Source organism: Plecotus auritus, assembly GCF_963455305.1.
Source record: "Plecotus auritus genome assembly, chromosome: X".
In the NCBI taxonomy this organism is placed as follows: domain Eukaryota; kingdom Metazoa; phylum Chordata; class Mammalia; order Chiroptera; family Vespertilionidae; genus Plecotus; species Plecotus auritus.
In genome coordinates, this window is record NC_137784.1 from 138,869,643 (window position 1) to 138,888,136 (window position 18,494).

Sequence of the window (18,494 nt, forward strand, 5' to 3'; positions counted from 1 at the left end):
GCCCATGACGTGTGCATGTACACGCCATTTCATACACCCTGGTTGCTGTCACATGTGGTTTCACATACACATCATGTTATACTTGCACATCGTAACCCACTATCATGAAGGGTCACAAGTGTTCTCTCTCACAGCCTCACGCCATCACCAGAGAACCACAGGCACCATTGCACACCCACCTACCACGGCTCTTTATTCATCCCACTCAGAGCCACACCTCCAACTTCAGGACTTTGGTGCTTTATTTTATAAATCTTTGACGGTCCAGACCAAGGGGTATGGGGGGCCCAGAGGTTGGGTTGTAGAGGGACTGCTGGCTCCACGCGGAGAGCGACCCCACCCCTGCTCTGAGGCCATGCTCTGTGTCCTCATGAGCTGAGTGGCGCCACCACAGTGCTGCTGCTGGTGGGAGGCATGGGGCCTGTGGGGAAGGAGCCTGTGGGTGAGCCCAACAGGGGCCCGGGGAAAGGCATGAGGTGGCTGACAGGCCCTGACAGCACCACGGGGCCCAGGCCTTGGTAGAGATGGGCAGTGCCAGGTGGGCCCAATGTCAAGCCTGAGGCCACTTCCCCAAAATTCCCACCATCGCTGCCCCCAGCCACCACCATGAAGCCACCGGCTGGTGCATCAGCTGGTCCTGTGCCTCCCAGACTCGACCCTCGTTTCTTTTTTCCTTTTCCTGATGCCTTGCGGTTTCTAGTCTGGATACCATCCTTCCGCATGGTCAGTGGTCGGTTCACCTGATGAAAGAGAGGCCATGAGTGGTCCCAACCTCAGACTTTTGCCTGTGTCTCCACCAGGGACACCCTTTCCACTCCACTCCTTAAGAGTAGGGAACTGGGTCAAGGACTAGGGGAGCAGGCCCCAGCTGTGGCACAGATAATGCCCTAAGGAATCATGAGCTTGTGAGGCCCTAAGCTGGGGAAAGCCTGGGGAGCCTCTAGCCATAGGACTAACTGATGGCTGGAGGGGAGGAGGAAGGAGATGAGAAATGGAGGAGAGAGAAGGGAGCAGGAGGGAAAAGGAAGTCAGGGAGAAGATGGAGGTACAGAGAAGAGAGGGATGAGGGGGAAGGAGGAGGGAGGAGAATAACAGGGAGAAGAGAGGAAGGGGGATAGGAAGAATACAGGAAAGGCAAAGAAGGAGAAGGAAAGGGAGGATTGGTGGGATGAGGGAGGGGGGAGGCTCCAAGAGGCAGAGCACACCTGGTGTAATTTGTAATAGAGTCCGCAGGCATTGCACACAGGGTCCCCACTGGCATTCCTCCGCCACAGTGTTGTGGTAGTTGTTTGGCAGTTGGTGCACTGGGTACCTGCCCGCTTGCTGACGATCTGGGGGCAGCAAGAATGTGAGGGTCAGTGCACTGGGGGGTGGGTGGGTGGAGGACACAGGAGGTGAGGGTCAGGGTGAAGGAGGGCTTCCTGGACAAGGCGTAGACTGAGGGTTCTCTAAGGGGTGAGGACATGGCCTCCTGTCCCGGGGCTTTCCAGATGGTGTGGGACTGCATCAGTGGTTCTCAACATTGGTGGGCATTGGAATCACTTGGGGAGTCAAAAACAATCCTGATGCCCAGGCAGCGCCCCAGACCAAGTAAATCAACACATCTTGGGAGGGCCCCACGGTGATCCCAGTGTGTAGCCAAGTATGAAAACAGCTGTGCAGGGAGTGGACGGCGTGCCTGCTTGCAGCCTGAGGGTGGGCTGAGGGTAGACACTCCTGTGCAGAGCTGGGTCCCTGAGTGGATGGGGCAGGGAGGGGGATCGGGGTTCTCGTAGAGTGTGAGGACAGAGATCCTGCACGGAGTGGGAACAGCAGGCCTGGGGTCTTACCAGGCGCTTTTTGGGCCGGATGAGGGGCCTGTTTTGCCCGTTCATCTTGTGATAGAGGCCACAGGCATTGCACAGGTAGTGGCCTGTCCTGTCTCGCCGCCACAGCGGAGTGGCTGTCGCTCCACAGTTCACACACTCCCTGGCCTCTGGTGTGGTGGAGAGAGGGGAAGAGGGAGCCAGGCTCAGCCCAACTTTGCCTTGGACCCCCCCCATCCCCCTCCTCAACCTCCCTGTCCCCTTTGGGGAACCTCACCACAGGTGGCCAGGGGCAGTGTTCCACGAAGCTTGGGGGAGGAATAGGCTGCTGGATTGAGGGGGCTTCCGGTGGGAGAAAAGAAGTTATTGGGAAAGTCAGGGCCCCCGTAGACACTGCTGGGGACAGGGATGGAGGAAGGCACTGCAGGTCCCAGTGTCAACAGGTCCGGACTCAGTCGCTCTGTCTTTAACGTTTCTAGGAAACTGCCTTTTCCATCCGGATCTTCTGAGGCCTGGGGTGGGGAGTCCTCGCGGGTGGGGCACACAGTGGAGGGAGGGTAGAGCCCAGTCTTGCCATAGGCCCAGCTGGTGTATGGTGAGCCCCCTGGGATCCCCTCCATACAGTTGAGCAATGGGTACACCTGGAAGACTGTTAGGGGGTGGGTATGGGAAGGAAGAAAGAAGGGGACAGAACGATCTGAAGCCATCCTGCTTTCAAGGTGCAGTGGTGCCCAACAGCCCCAGCATGGTGGCCAACCTTCCCACCTTCCCATAGGTTGCCAGAACAGCTGCTGGCCCTGAGGGACTCCTGGATCTGAGCCCCACTGGTCACCCTGGCAGCTGCAGTCACCTGCAGCCATTTCCCAATGGGCTTTGAGCATAACTGTGGAGCCCCACGGGCCACTCAACAACTAGGGCCACCCCCACCTACTTACAACATTCATGGCCGATGAGACAGTCTGGGGATGTACATTCCCAGGCCTGCACATACATAGGGAATGTGGTCCACATAGCCTCATGAAGGCTTCCGGCCATTTCCAAGATTGCCTCTTGGAGGGGTTCTACCCTAGCTAAGGGTCTCCATGGCAACCCCAACAGCATGGGACCCATGCCAGAGAAAACACCCAAAGGAGTTACCTGGGGAGTGTCTGTAGGCCTCAGCATCCCTGTAGTAGGCCAGTGCAGCAGCAGCAGCCGAGGCGGTGTTTGGGGCAGTGGAGGAAGCTGCTGCATCCAAGCCTTCAGGCCCAGAGGGGAAGAAGACCCCTGACTCTGGTAGTGAGGACACCAGGGCAGGATCCACAAACTGAGGCAGGGGCTCAGAGGTCCCCAGGGCCCCCAGGCCAGGGAACTCCATGGGTCCTCTGAGGTTTGACCTGTGAGGACAGGACGGGTCCTCAGACACTGAAATCATTCCCCTCCCCTCTCTTCTCCACACCCTCTTTCCTCCTTTCTCCTCCACTCCATCCACTCAATTTTTATATCCCTCTTTTCCATCTCTGTAGGTCCCTTCTCCCCCTCCCCTCCTCTCTTTCTTCCCTTACCACTCCTACCTCATCTCTCCCTAGTCTTCTACTCTATCCTCTAACTCCCCATCCTCCTCTCCTTTCCCATTCTCCTCCCCTTCTTGCCTCATCTGTTTTTTCTTCTTCCCTCTTCCTCTCCCTCCTACACCCACCTTCTCTTCCTTCCTCTCTTCCTCCTCTTCTTCCTCCTCCTCCTCCCTTTCTTCTCTTTCCTCTCCTTCCTCCCTCCCTCCATCTCTTCTTTTTCCTCCTCTCACTCAACTTCCCTTTTTTCTTCTCTCCTTTCTCCCCTCTTCCTTCTCTTTCCACTCCTCCTTCTTCCTCCTCACTCTCCCCCCACCCTTCCCCTTCTCCTCTTCCTCTCCCTTACCCCCCTCATCCTCTCTCCCTGGTCCCCTTTCTCTTCTCTTCTTCTTTTTTTTAAATATATGTTATTGATTTTTTTACAGAGAGGAAGGGAGAGGGAGAGAGAGTTAGAAACATCGATGAGAGAGAAACATCGATCAGCTGCCTCCTGCACACCCCCTACTGGGGATGTGCCCGCAACCAAGGTACATGCCCTTGACCGGAATCGAACCTGGGACCCTTCAGTCCACAGGCCAACGCTCTATCCACTGAGCCAAACCAGCTAGGGCTCTCTTCTCTTCTTCTATCTCTTCCTTCTTCTCTCCTCTCCTCCCCTTAAGCTACCTTCTATCCCTTTCCCCCTTTCTACATCTCCTCCACTCCTCTCTCCTCTCCTCCTTTTTCTTCATCCTTCTCTCCCTCTCTTTCTGCTCATCTCTTTCTCTCTGCTCATTTTTTCCTCCTGTCCTCTTCTTCCTCTTCTTCCCCTGCCCCCTTCTTCCCTTCCCTCCCCCTCTAGAGGAGTCTGGGTTGGGTGGGATGGAGTGTAGAATTAGAGTCCCATGAACCCCTTGGTCACCCCCTTGGACCTGGGGGTTCACCCTCATATGTTCCCCAGTTTCATCCCTATCTGCTGCATCTTGCCTTCTGACTTTCTCAGAAACCCCAAGGTTTCCGGCTTGACTCCCCCTCCCCCACCTCAGTTGGGTCTGCAGACAGAGTTCCTCCCTGATCCATGGTGGGGGGGTCAGTACCCCCCACTGCTTATCTCTGCCATCCCCGCCCAACTTTTGAAATCACCCCAAGGCCACTGGCTTCCTCTGAGAAGGGGGACAGGTGGGAGGTGTTCCCTTTACCCATACCCACTTCCCTGGGGAGGCTGGCCATAGTTCTGCTTTCTGCTTCCTTCAGCCCCCACCATCCCCAGGCCTCAGTTTCCCCATTTGCCAGATAGGAGGTGGTGACAGGGCCAAGCTAAGACCTGTGAGATGGCAACTTGGTCTATGCCCCTTTGCCACTACTCTGTGTGTATCGCTGTCTCCCTGGGTCTTTTTCTCTAACACTGTTCCTTTGCTCTCTGTATTTCATATCATTTCTATGCTACCATGATATATATTGCGCTCTCTCTTTCTCTACTTTTATAAATGTCTAGTGGTTTTCCCTCGCTTTGTCTGTCTTTCCATGTCTCTATCTCTATGATTGTTTCTCTCCATCTTTATCTCTGTCTTTTTAAAAAATTCTTTATTGTTGAAAGTTTTACATATGTCTCCTTTTCCCCCCATTGACCTCCCCGCCCGCTCCAGCCCCCAGCACATGCTCTCATCCCCCTACTGTCTGTGTCCATTGGTCATGCTCATACGCATGGATGCAAGTCCTTTGGTTGATCTCTTACTGCCCCCTCCCCTGCCTTCCCTCTGAGGTTTGACGTATCTCTCTGTCTTTTTAAAAAGTATGTTTTTATTGATGAGAGAGAGAGAGAGAGAGAGAGAGAGAGAGAGAGAGAGAGAGAGAGAGAGAAGTGAAGAAAAAAAACACCCATCGACCAGGGAATTGAACCGGCAACCCCTTAGTACATGGGACAACACTCTACCAACTGCGCCACACCAGCCAGGGCTATCTCTCTGTCTTTTTATCTCTTTTTGTTTCTCCTTTTCTTAGTTTTCTTTATATCTTTTTCTCTTCTCTCTCCCTCTCTACTCATATCTACATCTTTCACATTCTGTCTCATTCTGTTTGTTTGTCTCTGCCTGCCTTCTCTCTCTCTGGGTCCTCTGGCCTTATTTCCATATCTGTTTTATTATCCCCATATCCTGGACCAGACCGCACTGCACACAGCTCCAGATGAAGACCCAGGAAACGTACCCCTGACCCTGACTTATCCTGTGAACCTAAAGGCCTCAGTGTCCCTGTCTGTAGGATAGAGTGATGGAGATAGAATGGAAGGCCCCTTCAACCTCCCTGCTTATGTGAAGGGTTGGGCCCGGGGTTGGGGGTTTTGCTGGTAAAGAGATGGCCCTGTGGATGTGCCCACAACCAACCTAGACTCCAGGGTCTCTCCCCAGGGAAGGGGTCTTGTCTCCTCATCTCATCCTCCATCTCTTTCATCTCTGTCCCTCCACGATTCTAGTTGTGAGTCTTTATCCCCCAAACCCCGTTCTTGTCTCACTCTCATTTCTGTTTCCGGGTCTCCTGCTCTCCTGCTGTCTATCTCATTCTTTCTGAGTCTCTGTTTCTCCTTTCTCTCTCTGCATATCTGTCTCTTGCTCTTTTTTTCTCTATTTTTCTCATCTCTCTCTGTTTCTTCCTCCCTTCTCTCTTTGTCTCCCTGTGTGTCTTGCTTTTTGCCTCTGTCACCACTGTTCCCTTATCCCCTCATCCTCACCTTATTCTCCCATAACCTCCCTCCAGCCCCCTCTGACCCCCTTGCATCTGACACCTTGGTGGGTCTAGGGCTGCCCACCCCTCTCATGGCAGGGGCCCAGCCCCCCCCCCCCCTGCCCAGTTATCACTCTCCAGACAGAGATAAAGTTTATCTCAAGGCTGGGGGATATGAAAGCTCCTTATCAGCTGCCCCACTAGAGTAAGTGCTGCCCCAACGGGCAGCAGGCAGCAGGCCGGCACCCTCAACTCTCCCTCGGCCCAGCCCCTCGCCCAGTCCCTCACCCCAGGTAACGTCCCTATTCCAGCCCTTAAGGGAGGGTCCCTCAGGACTAAAGGGAATAGAGATGGGGTCTGAGGGAAGATGGAGTCTTGGGAGGGGTTGAGGGTCAGATAGGGGTTGAGGAGTCAGAGAGGTTTGGGGTATAGCTATGGGGCCTTGGAAAGCAGGTACGGGGTTTGAGAAGAGACAACCTTGAAAGGTTACATTTTGGGATCATAAATAGGTTGGGAAGCGGAGAGAAGGTTGAGGATCAGGTTTGAGAGTCAGAGATAAAGTTGAGAAGTTAGAGATGTAGTTTGGGGGTCAGAGATGGATTCTGAGTGTCACGGAAAAGTTTGGGGATCCAAGAGTTTTAATGGAGCAGAGATGAAGTTTAGGGGGTCAAAGATGGGTTTGGACAGGCAGAAATGTGTCTGATGATTAGAGATGGGTTATGGGAGCATAGGAGGAGTTTCAGAACTGAGATAGAATTGGAGTAGAGAAAGATTTGGAGCCAGAGAGACCTGGCGGACAGATATTTGGGGGCTGAGATGGGGTTTAGGGAAGGCAGACACAAGAATTAATGTGACAGTGCAGACTTGGAGAAGCAGATTTGGTGTTTGGGGTGGCGAAGGCATTTTGATGAGCAGGCAAGGATTTGGGGGGAGACAAATGGTTTTGGGGGATCAGAGAGAAGTCACTAGGAATAAATACAAGGTTTGAGAGTCAGAGATGGGAGTAAGAGGATGGAGCTAGGGTTTGGCAGGCCAGAGATAGGTATGGGGGTCAAAGGGAGAAATTAGGGCAGAGGCAAGGATATTGTAGAGCACATAGGGCTTGGGGAGCAGAAATAGTTGAGGTGGGAGAGTGAGTTTTTGGGGGGAATTTGTAGACAGAGACAAGTTCAGGTGAGGGAAAATCAGATCTGGGGCAGAAGTAGGATTTGGGGGATAAAAACATTAGGGGCAGAGATGAGGTATGGGGAGCATTAAGGGATCAGAGGAACGTAGATATTTTGGAAGGTGTAGATGGGAGTCAGGGCAGAGAGTGGGGTCGGGGGGTAGGTTTGGGATAGGAATGGGGGTTGGAAAGGCAGAGGTGGTCTGGAGGGTCTACCAAGGGATTCAGGGGTGGTAGACACTTTCGGGGCCAGGGGTAGGTTGGGGAACCTGAAGCAGGCTAGGGGGATAGCCTTGAGGTAAGAGGCAGCAGGCCCAGAGTTTGCCTTGCTGGGGACTCTCGGGGGGCTGAGACTGACCTGGGCTGGTTGGTGCAGAGGGTTCAGCTGCTTTGGGGATGTGGCGAGCTCAGTGTGATCCCAGGGGGTGTCCTGCCTGGCCTTGGCCTTTGAGGCTCCCTTCCTCCTTCTCTCCCTCCCTCCCCTCTCCCTCCTCCCTCCTCCCCAGGGAGTGGCTGGTGCAGCAGTGGGTGGGGCAAACCAGGGGAGGGGGCGGGCCTCCTGCTGGTGGGGTACCTCCTGGGCAGTGGGGACCCTCCTCCATCCCACCTGCCCACCCCATGGATTCTTGGATCCTGTTTGACTCGGGCTCCCATGGACTTCAGTGTCCAACCAAACAACATGGGCTGAAGCCAAGATAAAATGAAAATAGGAGATGTGGTTTCATGACTCTGCTCGGCTTTTCAGTGAGTGTTTGTAAAGCCCCTACTATGTGCTGGGCCAGTTGTGGGCTGGGCACTTATGTATGTGAGTCCTACTGGCCATAGGAATAGGAGGGGAGTGACTGTACCCATTTTGCAGGCAAGAAGAATGAGATTCAGAAAGGTTAAGTAGGATTTAAACCAGAGCCCATGGGACATCTTGACGACCCAGGCCCAGCCCAGGGGCCAGGCCAGGGCTGGTGGGAGGCAGGGGCACACTCACTCAGCACCCCACTGGGGCTTACGCCAGCTCTGGCCTGTCTTGGGGCAGCAGATAAGTCTTATCAGATGGAGGCCACGGTGGCTGTTGGCTCCGCGGTAACAGGCTGACTTGGGATGGGGGGCGGAGCTGGGGGGCACCCAGGGACAGCGGCCTCAACTTCTTGCCCGCCATGCTGCTCTGGTGGCGGGAAACAGGTGGAACCAGGGGTTAGTGCCTCTGCTGGTCTTTGAGGAGTGGGATGGGGTGGGGGAAGGAAAGGAGAAATTGGAGGGATAAAGAAGAGTGAGACACAGATAGAGACAGATGGAAATTGGGAGACTCAGAAATAAAGAAAGAAACAGAGCTGGAAGGAGGCACAGAAAGAAAGGAGAGACAGAGAGGGAGAGAGACGCACAGAGAGAGCCAGAGACAGTTCAAAACATAGACAAAGAGAACGAGAGACAGATGGACAGAAGGGAAAGATAAAGCCTGGAAATGACAGAGGCCAACAACAGGTGGAGAAACAGAAGGGAGACAAGGTCGATGCTATAGAGAGGGGGACAGAGACAGAGAGAGATTCAGACAGAGCCTGGGAAGAAGCCCATGAGACCCCACGTGGCAGCCTGGTATACCCTGGGCAGGTGGTGGGACAGGGGAATGTGGACTGATGTGGTCCCGTGTGGCCTCTGGCTCTGCCCTCCACTTGCTGACAGGGACCCTCAGAGAATTGCTGGGCCTCTGCACCTCAATCCCCACCTTCTTGCCCTGTCCTACTTTCCCCCGAATGGTAACAGCAGTGACAGCAACCAGTGTCTCATGCTATCATAGACTCCTGCCTGGCCTGTTCTGAGCACTTTCTCTGTATGAAAACATTGGACACATGTGCACAGTTCACAAAGTAGGTGTCCAACTTGGGTCCCCATAGGGAAGGGGGTAAGACTACCCAGTCATGGCCCCAGAACTCCATGGGACAGGGAGCTCTCCTGACCACTCATTCTACAGATGGAGAGACCGAGACCCACTGAGGGCAGAGGGCAAGGATGGAGCCCTGGGTCAGTGGGGTCTGCTCACCCATGGACCCACCCCAGAGGGAGTTTCCCATCCTCATCTTGTCCCTCTGGCCTCAGTGTTCTCCTACGCAAAATGGGAGTTTTAAGGAGGAAAGAGAGCAAGGCCACAACTTCGAATTTATTGAGCTACTGCTATGTGCCACGCCCATGTTGAGCCCTCATTGGTAAGAATGAAGACCCAATGACCTAAGTGAAGATGGTTTTAGGACATCCACTCTGGAGCCAGCCCACCCTCATTTATAGACCGCCCTGCCACCGACTGGTCGTGCGGCCTTGGGTGACTTGCTATCTGCTCTGGACCTCAGTTCCTCATCTGTAAAGATGGAGTAATAATAGTGGCTACTCCATAGGGTGACGGGGCCACTAAACAAGATTGAATCCATTAAGTGATTTTAACTCACTTGAATCTGAAATCTCAATAACTGTTAAGTATTCTTATTTATCGAGTACCTACTGTATATGAGGGATAGTACTTGGACCTTTTTTACTAGAATTACTACTAATTCTAATATTGATGCTAATAATATGCTGATGCCAATACCAATTCTAATTACTAATACTAATTCTAATATTGATACTAGCACTGATACTAATTTTAATAATATAATAATACTAATGCTAATTCCAATTTAGCAATAATACTATTGTTAATACTATTTCTAAAACTAATAATTATTATTCATCCTAATTCTACCAACAACAATAATGATAATAATACTGACTTGGATACTTTCCTTAGCACTAATATAATAATAACAACAGCAACAATGCTTGCCAAGCCACCCCAGGCACTGTGCTAAGTGCCTTCCCTGCATCATATTATCTATCCCATTCTCACCAGGTCCTTGTGTGTAAGGGCATATAATTGCCCCCGTCTTCCAGACTGGAGTAGGCACAGAGAAATGAAGATGTTCCTCCAAGCCCTAGGTTCTTGTCTCAGTTCTGACACTGATTTGCTCATGATTCCTGGGCAAGCCACACTCAGAACCCAGTTCCTTCACCTGGAAAATGGGCACAATCATAGAATCCCCATCAAATATTGTTGAGATGCCAATCAACAGAGGGCCTGCCTGGCACACCATAAGCGGTGAGCTCTGTAAAGGTAACTCTCCTCAGTGTTAGTATTAGAAACAGCAGTTGCAGGGTAGGGGGAGAGGTAGGGAAATCTGTCCTCCAGGGGAAGGGCAGGCTGGAGGCACATCTCACACAAGGATTTGGCCGCTAGACTCATGGCCCATTCACACCTGGAGGGAGAAAGGGCTCAGGAAGGGAAGGGAAGGGTGGGGAATGGGGGCCTCAGAGCCCTGCCTTCCTCAAGAGCTAGAAACTCTAAGGCTCTGAGGCCAAGCCTCACCCTATTCCCTCCCCCATCCCTGTGGAGGGGGCACAGGCCCAGAAGTCTGCGGCTACAGTTCAGCCAGCAGGGAGGCAGCTGGGAGTGGGCAGATAAGGGAATCAGTGGGGCCAGGCCAGGCTTTGGGGGAGACCCACGAGGGCGGGAGGTGGGGGTGAGGGTGGGGGTGGAGTGTCCCAGCCAAGCATCCACTTTGTCATTTGAGACCAGCCCCAACGTCCTCTCTTCCTTGAAGTCTTCCGTGACTGGTTCCTTCTCTCCTAGCATCTTTCGGGGTTCTAGAGCTTGGTGCCAGCCCAGGGCATTTGGACTCTTCATGCCTCTTGCAGATTGTGGAGTCCACCAGGTTGGGGACAGAACCCCGCCTTATTTACTTCAGATCCTTTAAAAAGAAACAATATTACAGATACAGTTGAAGTCCTTGCACCAATTCCATCTCCCTTTCTCCTTCCACTGCCTCGAGTTCGGTATTTCTCTTCCTCATGATGCTTTTTATTCCATTAGTACATATGTATAAACAATATGGGATACTGGGCCTGGGGGCTTGTTTTTGAACTTCATATAAATGGAATCATACATATGTGCTTCTTTTGCTCAGCATAATGGCTGTGACATTCATCCAGATTGTTGTGTGTATCCATAGTTCATTCTTTCTTATTAAGATGTAATTCATATACCATCAAATTCACCCTTTTAAAGTATACATATCAGTGATTAGTCTGTTCACATAGAGTTGTGCAATTATCAACACTATCAATTCTAGAACACTTTCATCACCCCCAAAAGAAGCCCTGTACCCATTAGCAGTTATTTTCCATTCCATGTCTGCTTCCCCCAAGTCCCTGGCAATACTAATCTAATTTCTGTCATGGGTTTGCCTGTTCTGGACATTCCATATAAATGGAATCATACAATATGAGGAACAGAATGGCAAGTAATTCTGTTTAACTTTTTGAGGAACTACAAAAGTGTTCTCCACCGAAGCTGTAGGAAGGGCTCCAATTTATCCACATCCTTTCCAACACTTGATATTATCCTGCTTTTTTAAAAATATATTTTTATTGATTTCAGAGAGGAAGGGAGAGAGAGAGAGAGAGAAACATCAATGATGAAAGAGAATCAGCAATTGGCTGCCTCCTGCACACCCCCTACTGGGAATTGAGTCGGCAACCTGCACTTGCTCACCACTCAACCACTGAGCCACACCAACGGGGCTCAATATAGTTTTGATTTGCATTTTCCTCATGACTTAGGATGTTGAGCTCTTTTTTCATGTGGTTGTTCACCATTTGCACATCTTCTTTAGAGAAATGTCTGTTCAAATTCTTTGCCCATTTTTAATTGGGGTATTTGTTTTTCTGTTGTTGAGTTCTAAGAGTTCTTTGTATATTCTGGATGCCAGACTCCTATAGATATGTGATTTGCAAGTATTTTTTTCTTATTTGTGGGTTGCCTTTTAATTTTCTTGAGAGTTACATTTGAAGCACAAAAGTTTTTCATTTTAACAAACCTCAATTTATTTACATTTTCTTTGATTGCTTATGTTTCAGGTGTCATATTTAAGAAACCTTTGCCTAATGCAAGGTCACAAAGATTTATGCCTAAGTTTTCTTATAAAAGTTATATAGTTTTAGGTCTTATATTTAGGTCTTTGATTCATTTTTAAAATTTTTATTTTTTATATAAGTTTATTTTCTTGAAAATTTTTAAAATATATTTTTATTGATCTCAGAGAGGAAGGGAGAGGAAAGAGATAGAAACATCAATGATGAGAAAGAATCATTGATCGACTGCATGCCTCCTGCTGGGGACTGAGCCCACAAGAGGGGCCTGTGCCCTGAATCAAACTATGACCTCCTCACCACTGAGCCAGACTGGCTAGGCCTTTGATTAATTTTGAGTTAATTTTTGTATCTGGTGTGAGTAGGGGATCCAAATTCATTCTTTCATTTATGGATAAGCTGTCTCAGCACCATTTGTTGAAAAGACTATTTTTTTCTCCATTGGCTTGTCTTGACATACTTGTCAAAAATCAATTGCCCATATATATTATTTCTGACTCTCGATTCTATTTTATTGATCTGTATATCTTTTTTTATGCCAGTACCACACACTCTTGATGACTATAGATATGTAGTAAGCTTTTAAATTGGGATGTGTGAATCCTCCAACTGTGTTTTTGTTTTTCAAGACTGTTGTAGCCCGTCAGTGGCTCCTTTGGCTGGGCTTAGTCCCATGCACCAGGAGGTTGCTGGTTAGATTTCATCAGGGCACCTGCCCCGGTTGTGGGCTTGATCCCCAGTAGGAGGCATGTAGGAGGCAGCCAATTGATGTTTCTCATCAATGTTCCTATTTCTTTCTCTCCCTTCCTCTCTCTGAAATCAATAAAAACATTTAAAAAAATAAGATTGTGCCGAAACCGGTTTGGCTCAGTGGATAGAGCGTCGGCCTGCGGACTGAAGGGTCTCCGGTCCGATTCCGGTCAGGGGCATGTACCTTGGTTGCGGGCACATCCCCAGTGGGAGGTGTGCATGAGGCAGCTGATCGATGTTTCTCTCTCATTGATGTTTCTAGCTCTCTATCCCTCTCCCTTCCTCTCTGTAAAAATCAATAAAATATATTTTAAAAAATAAGATTGTGGTAACTATTCTGGGTCCCTAGCATTTCCACATGAATTTTAGGATTAGTTTTGCAATTTCTGCAAAGAAGCAAGATGGGATTCTGATAGGGATTGCATGAAATCTGTAGATCAATTGGGGGAGTATTGCCATCTTTATAAACTCTTTTATCTGTAAACGTGATGTCTTTCCATTTATTTAGGTCTTTAATTTCTTTCAGCAATGTTTTGTAGTTTTCAGTGTATAACTCTTGCCCACCTTTTGTTAAATTTATTACTAATTGTTCTGTTGTTTTTGATGCTATTGTAAATGGAATTGTTTTCTCAATTTCACTTCTGGATTATTCATTGCTAATGTATAGAAATATGATTAAGTTTTATGTGATCTTAAATCCTGTAACCTTGCTGAGTTCATATGTATATATACAGTATGTATGTACATGTACGTGTATATGCATGTGGTATATATCATGGTTTTATTGTAGGTTCCTTAAGATTTTCTGTGTACAAAAATGTCATCTGCAAATAGAGATAGTTTTACTTCTTTTTTCCAATATGAATGACTTTTCTCTTTTTCTTACCTAATGGCCTTGACTAGAACCTCCAGTACAACATTGAATAAGAAAACCCTCTAGTCTTCAATAAAATACTAGTAAATAGAATTCAGTAACATATAAAAGGGTTATACAACATAACCAGGAATGCAAGATTGGTTTAACATATAAAAATCAATCCAGGTAAATACATTTCACAGATGAGGAAACTGAGGTACAGAGCATTTATCTGCCCAGAGCATTTATCAGGTGAGAGGAAGCATCCTGGACTTGTTCCTGATCTTTGGGAGAAAGCTTTCTGTCTTTCACCATTAAGTATGAGGTTAGCTTTAGGCTTTTTGTAGATTCCCTTTATAATTTGCTATTATTTAACGTTGGTGTCCCTGTAACACTTAAAATTATTTCATGTAAAGGGGGCATTGGTTCTCCTGTTAGGGAAAACAGATCAAGGTCTTAAATGTATTCCGTGCAAATATCCTGGACTCTTTTTTGGAAAATATCAGTGAAAAAGTTTTGTTTGAAAGAAAGGAGAGAAAGCATAGGGGTAAAGAGTATGAACTTTGGCCTAGACTGCCTGGGTTTAAATTCTGACTCTGCCACTTACTAAATAATACTAGACATTATTATCATCATCCCCATTTCACAGATGAGGAAACTGAGGTACAGAGCATTTATCTGCCCAGAGCATTTATCAGGTGAGAGGAAGCATCCTGAACTTGTTCCTGATCTTTGGGAGAAAGCTTTCTGTCTTTCACCATTAAGTATGAGGTTAGCTGTAGGCTTTTTGTAGATGCCCTTTATCAGGTTGAGGAAGTTATCTTATATTTCTAGTTTGTTGAGTGTTTTTATCATGAAAGGGTGTTGAATTTTATCAAAATTTTTTTCTGCATCTATTAAGATTATGTAGTTTTTGTACCTTAATCTATTAATCTGGTGTATTTACCTTGATTGATTTTTATATGTTAAACCAATCTTGCATTCCTGGTTATGTTGTATAATCCTTTTATATGTTACTGAATTCTATTACTAGTATTTTATTGAAGACTGGAGGCCCGGTGCACGAAATTCATGCACGGGGCGGGGGGTGTCCCTCAGCCTGACCTGCACCCTCTCCAGCCTGGGAGCCCTCAGGGGATGTTCTACTGATGGCTTGGGCCCGCTCCCTGTGGTTCTCTGCTCTCTCTGGGGCCTGCCTGCTGCACACCATGGCGACTGCCAAGTAGGCCGTGCTGGGAGCTGCCTGTGGGCCGCGCTTGCCTGCTCCCGGGTCGCTGTGGCGATGGGCAAGCAGGCCGTGCTGGGAGCTGCCTCCTCCCTGCTGTTAGTCTCCACGGAGGTGATGAGGTTAATTTGCATACACAGTCCTGATTGGCTGGTGGGCGTTGTGAAGCGATGTTCAATTTGCATATTTCTCTTTTATTAGTGTATATTTTTGCATTTATATTCATGAGATATTGGTCTGTAGTTTTCTTTTCTTGTTATGTCTTTGTCTGGTTTTAATATCTGGTCAGTGCTGGCCTCATGAGATTATTCCCTTTTATTACTGAGGAGTAGTTCATGGAATGGATATACCATGGCTTGTTTAACAATTCATCTGCTAATGGACATTTGGATTGTTTCTTGTTTTTTCCCTATTACAGCAAATCTGGAATTTACAAAATCATGTTCTTTCTAAGCACAAACATGTGAAAAAATTTCTCCAGGGGCGGGGGATATCAGTCCATCTATCCATCCATCTACCCACCCACCCAACTATCCACCCACCCACCCAGCTAAACATTCATTCATCCATCATCTGCTGCCCACCCCTCCCTCCTTTCCCTCCCTCCCTGCCTCCTTTCTTTCCCTCCCTCCCTCCTTCCCACTTTCCCTCCCTCCCTTCCTTCCTTCCTTCCTTCCTTCCTTCCTTCCTTCCTTCCTTCCATAAATCATCTATCTCCAGGCATAATAACATCTGGATTCAAAGTAAGCTGTCTTTTAAAAAAAGGCAGAAAACCTGCTACAGCTTTTGGCAAAGTCTTTCATGTGCAGAAGCACACATCCTTACACATCCTCTCTTCCCAGCATTTTTGGGGCTCCCTGAGGGTTCACTCATCTGGGTGGGGACTGTTTAGAGACCAGAGTCCACAAGACTAGGGACTCCCTAACCTCAAATAGACTCTCATACATGCTCCTTCATCCATCACTCGTTCATTCAAGAAGCCATACTCTTCCCTTCCCTCTATGCCTGCCTCATGTGCTGGTTCTTCCCCTTGTTTCTGAACTCTAAATGTCTCTGGACCTCTTCTCTAGTTGACATTTTCTCTCTTGGGGAACTCATCCAGTCTGTCACACGTTGCTCCCTCTTCCTCCTTACTAGTCTCCTGCTGTTACCCTCAAACACACCGGGTACCTTCATGCTTTAGGCCGCAGGGGTCCTCAAACTTTTTTTTTTTTAAATATATTTAATTGATTTTATACAGAGAGGAAGGGAGAGGGATAGAGAGTTAGAAACATCGATGAGAGAGAAACATCGATCAGCTGCCTCCTGCACACCCCTTACTGGGGATGTGCCCGCAACCAAGGTACGTGCCCTTGACCGGAATCGAACCTGGGACCTTTCAGTCCGCAAGCCAACGCTCTATCCACTGAGCCAAACCGGTTTCGGCGGTCCTCAAACTTTTTAAACAGGGGGCCAGTTCACTGTCCCTCAGACCGTTGGAGGGCGGAACTATAGTTTAAAAAAAAACAAAAAACTATGAACAAATTCCTATGCGCACTGTGGGCCCGGGACGAGTCGGCTGCTATTACACATTGGAAACTGCTACAGTGATTTTTATCTAAGGTCCCTTTTTTCCATGTTTTCTTTTCCTCCAAAGTATTTGTCATCCTATAACATACTTAGTATTTTCCTTGCTTAATTTTATTTATTTTGTATCTCTCCCACTAGAATGGTAGATCTACAAACAAAGGTTTGCTTATCTCTTCTGTTCAGTGCTGTCTCTCCAAAGCCTGGAACAGGGCCAAGCACACACAGGTGCTCAATATATGTCAGGAGCTGAGCCTCAGCTGAGATGAGTTCGGACTTGCTAGATCCAAAGAAAGAAAGTTCCACATCCCCTGGGGGTGAGATCAGATAAGGCACACCAAGAGGAGGTGGTATCTGGGATGCTCCTTGAAGGTCCCATCATAGAGATCTTGGGGTTCAGTGAGACTTCTGAGGTGGAAACATCAGGCATCACCTGGAAGGAGTGAGATGAGTCTAAAAGGATGAAAAAAGATGGGTCCATGGGCAAGGAGAAATCTGTCGGAGACCTTGAATCCCAAGGGCCTGACCCTGGATTTGGTTGTCAGAGATGTCCTACCCTAGTCTCTGATCCCCATACAGCTCAGAGACCTTATGCGCTAGACAAACACCCATATGTAAGGCCGAGACAATAATAACAAAGAGCTTATATTAATTGAGAGGTTATTAATTTATTGGGGCAGCTTGGAAGGAGAACATTCAGTCATGTAGGTTTGGTCCCAAACCCATCTCAGGTTCCCCCAGCAGGATGTGTGAAGTGCCTAAGTCAGTGGTCGGCAAACTGCAGCTCGCGGTTTGCCATTCTGTTGACTAATGAGTTTGCCGACCACTGACCTAGGCTCTCGATTTCAATAATTACAGGCTGTTGTTGTTCCTTGTGATTAAGCCCCTATCCCAGTGGTCGGCAAACTCATTAGTCAACAGAGCGGCAAACCGCGGCTCGCGAGCCACAGTTTGCCTACCACTGGCCTAAGTCATCAGTTCTTGGAGGCCTCTGGGTCTGGTGATGGTCTTGGGGAAGAAAACGGGCAACACTTCAGGGAAAAAAATGGAGGAGGGCGAGCTTCAATCATGGGGAAATATAGTTGGACACCTCAATCAGGTTTCCGTCAGGGTCTCGGAAGTAGATGGACATAATGGGCCCTTTTGCCCCAGTTCTGGGGACTGGACCCTCCTCAATAGGGACATCACAAGCCTGAAGTAGGAAGAAAAGACAAAAGTCATTCATTCCATTCCATGTGTGAGACCAAAATTTAATTCTTTATAGTGGCCTAGAAGACCCCTGTATCTTTCTGACCTCATCTACCATTCTCCCCTGCCTCCCTCTGCTCCAGCCACCTTCCAGCTCTATGGCCTTGGGCAGATAAATGCTCTGTACCTCAGTTTCCTCATCTGTGAAACGGGGATGATGATAATAATGTCTGGTATTATTTAGTAAGTGGTAGAGTCAGAATTTAAACCCAGGCAGTCTAGGCCAAAGTTCATACTCTTTACCCCTATGCTTTCTCTACTTTACTTTCAAACAAAACTTTTTCACTGATATTTTCCAAAAAAGAGTCCAGTATATTTGCACAGAATACATTTAAGACCTTGATATGTTTTCCCCAACAGCAGAACCAATGCCCCCCTTTACATGAAATAATTTGAAGTGTTACAGGGACACCAACATTAAATAATAGCAAATTATAAATTATTCCTTCTTCAATCCTTTTGATTATAGCAAGAAGAAAGACTCTGCTGGATGCTAACAAGTCCTTAGCACCTCCTTAGCCACTTGCCAAATCTCCATTTGGAATGTCAGGCCTGGAGCGTTCAGGGTATGGAAATAGATAGAATCGAATGACATTGTGATGCTTTTATAACTATTTGTTTTTACAGTTACCTTCCTTTTGTGCCAAGATATAATGAGTTTTTCATTTATTTGGTCAAACATTTT

General features: G+C 48.2%; 2 protein-coding genes across 2 annotated transcripts in view; both read right to left on the minus strand.

Moving 5' to 3' along the window:
• Positions 1–219: 219 nt before the first annotated feature.
• On the minus strand, positions 220–7,681 carry GATA1 (GATA binding protein 1). The gene is made up of 6 exons (XM_080652544.1): positions 7,576–7,681; positions 2,943–3,181; positions 2,083–2,454; positions 1,830–1,975; positions 1,206–1,331; positions 220–740 (listed from the first exon to the last, which is right to left on the minus strand). The coding sequence occupies exons 2-6, from the start codon at positions 3,160–3,162 to the stop codon at positions 369–371; spliced, it is 1,236 nt and encodes a 411-aa protein (XP_080508670.1). The 5' UTR covers positions 3,163–3,181; positions 7,576–7,681; the 3' UTR covers positions 220–368.
• Positions 7,682–17,627: 9,946 nt separating this feature from the next.
• The window catches only part of GLOD5 (glyoxalase domain containing 5), a gene marked incomplete at both ends in the record, with an annotated part of 7,543 nt that continues 6,676 nt past the window's right edge, over positions 17,628–18,494 (minus strand). The window contains one exon of the mRNA XM_080653218.1: positions 17,628–17,753. Coding sequence (XP_080509344.1) covers positions 17,628–17,753 — 126 coding nt within the window. The remainder of the gene's footprint in view (positions 17,754–18,494) is intronic.

Excerpts from the sequence above, each read along its gene's own strand:
- GATA1 (XM_080652544.1), bottom strand. The coding sequence starts at position 3,162 with ATGGAGTTCCCTGGCCTGGGGGCCCTGGGGACCTCTGAGCCCCTGCCT. Across the intron at positions 2,455-2,942 it reads GGCCTACAGACACTCCCCAG|TCTTCCAGGTGTACCCATTG; the intron begins GTAACTCCTTTG and ends ACCCCCTAACAG. Across the intron at positions 1,976-2,082 it reads ACTGCCCCTGGCCACCTGTG|AGGCCAGGGAGTGTGTGAAC; the intron begins GTGAGGTTCCCC and ends CCACCACACCAG.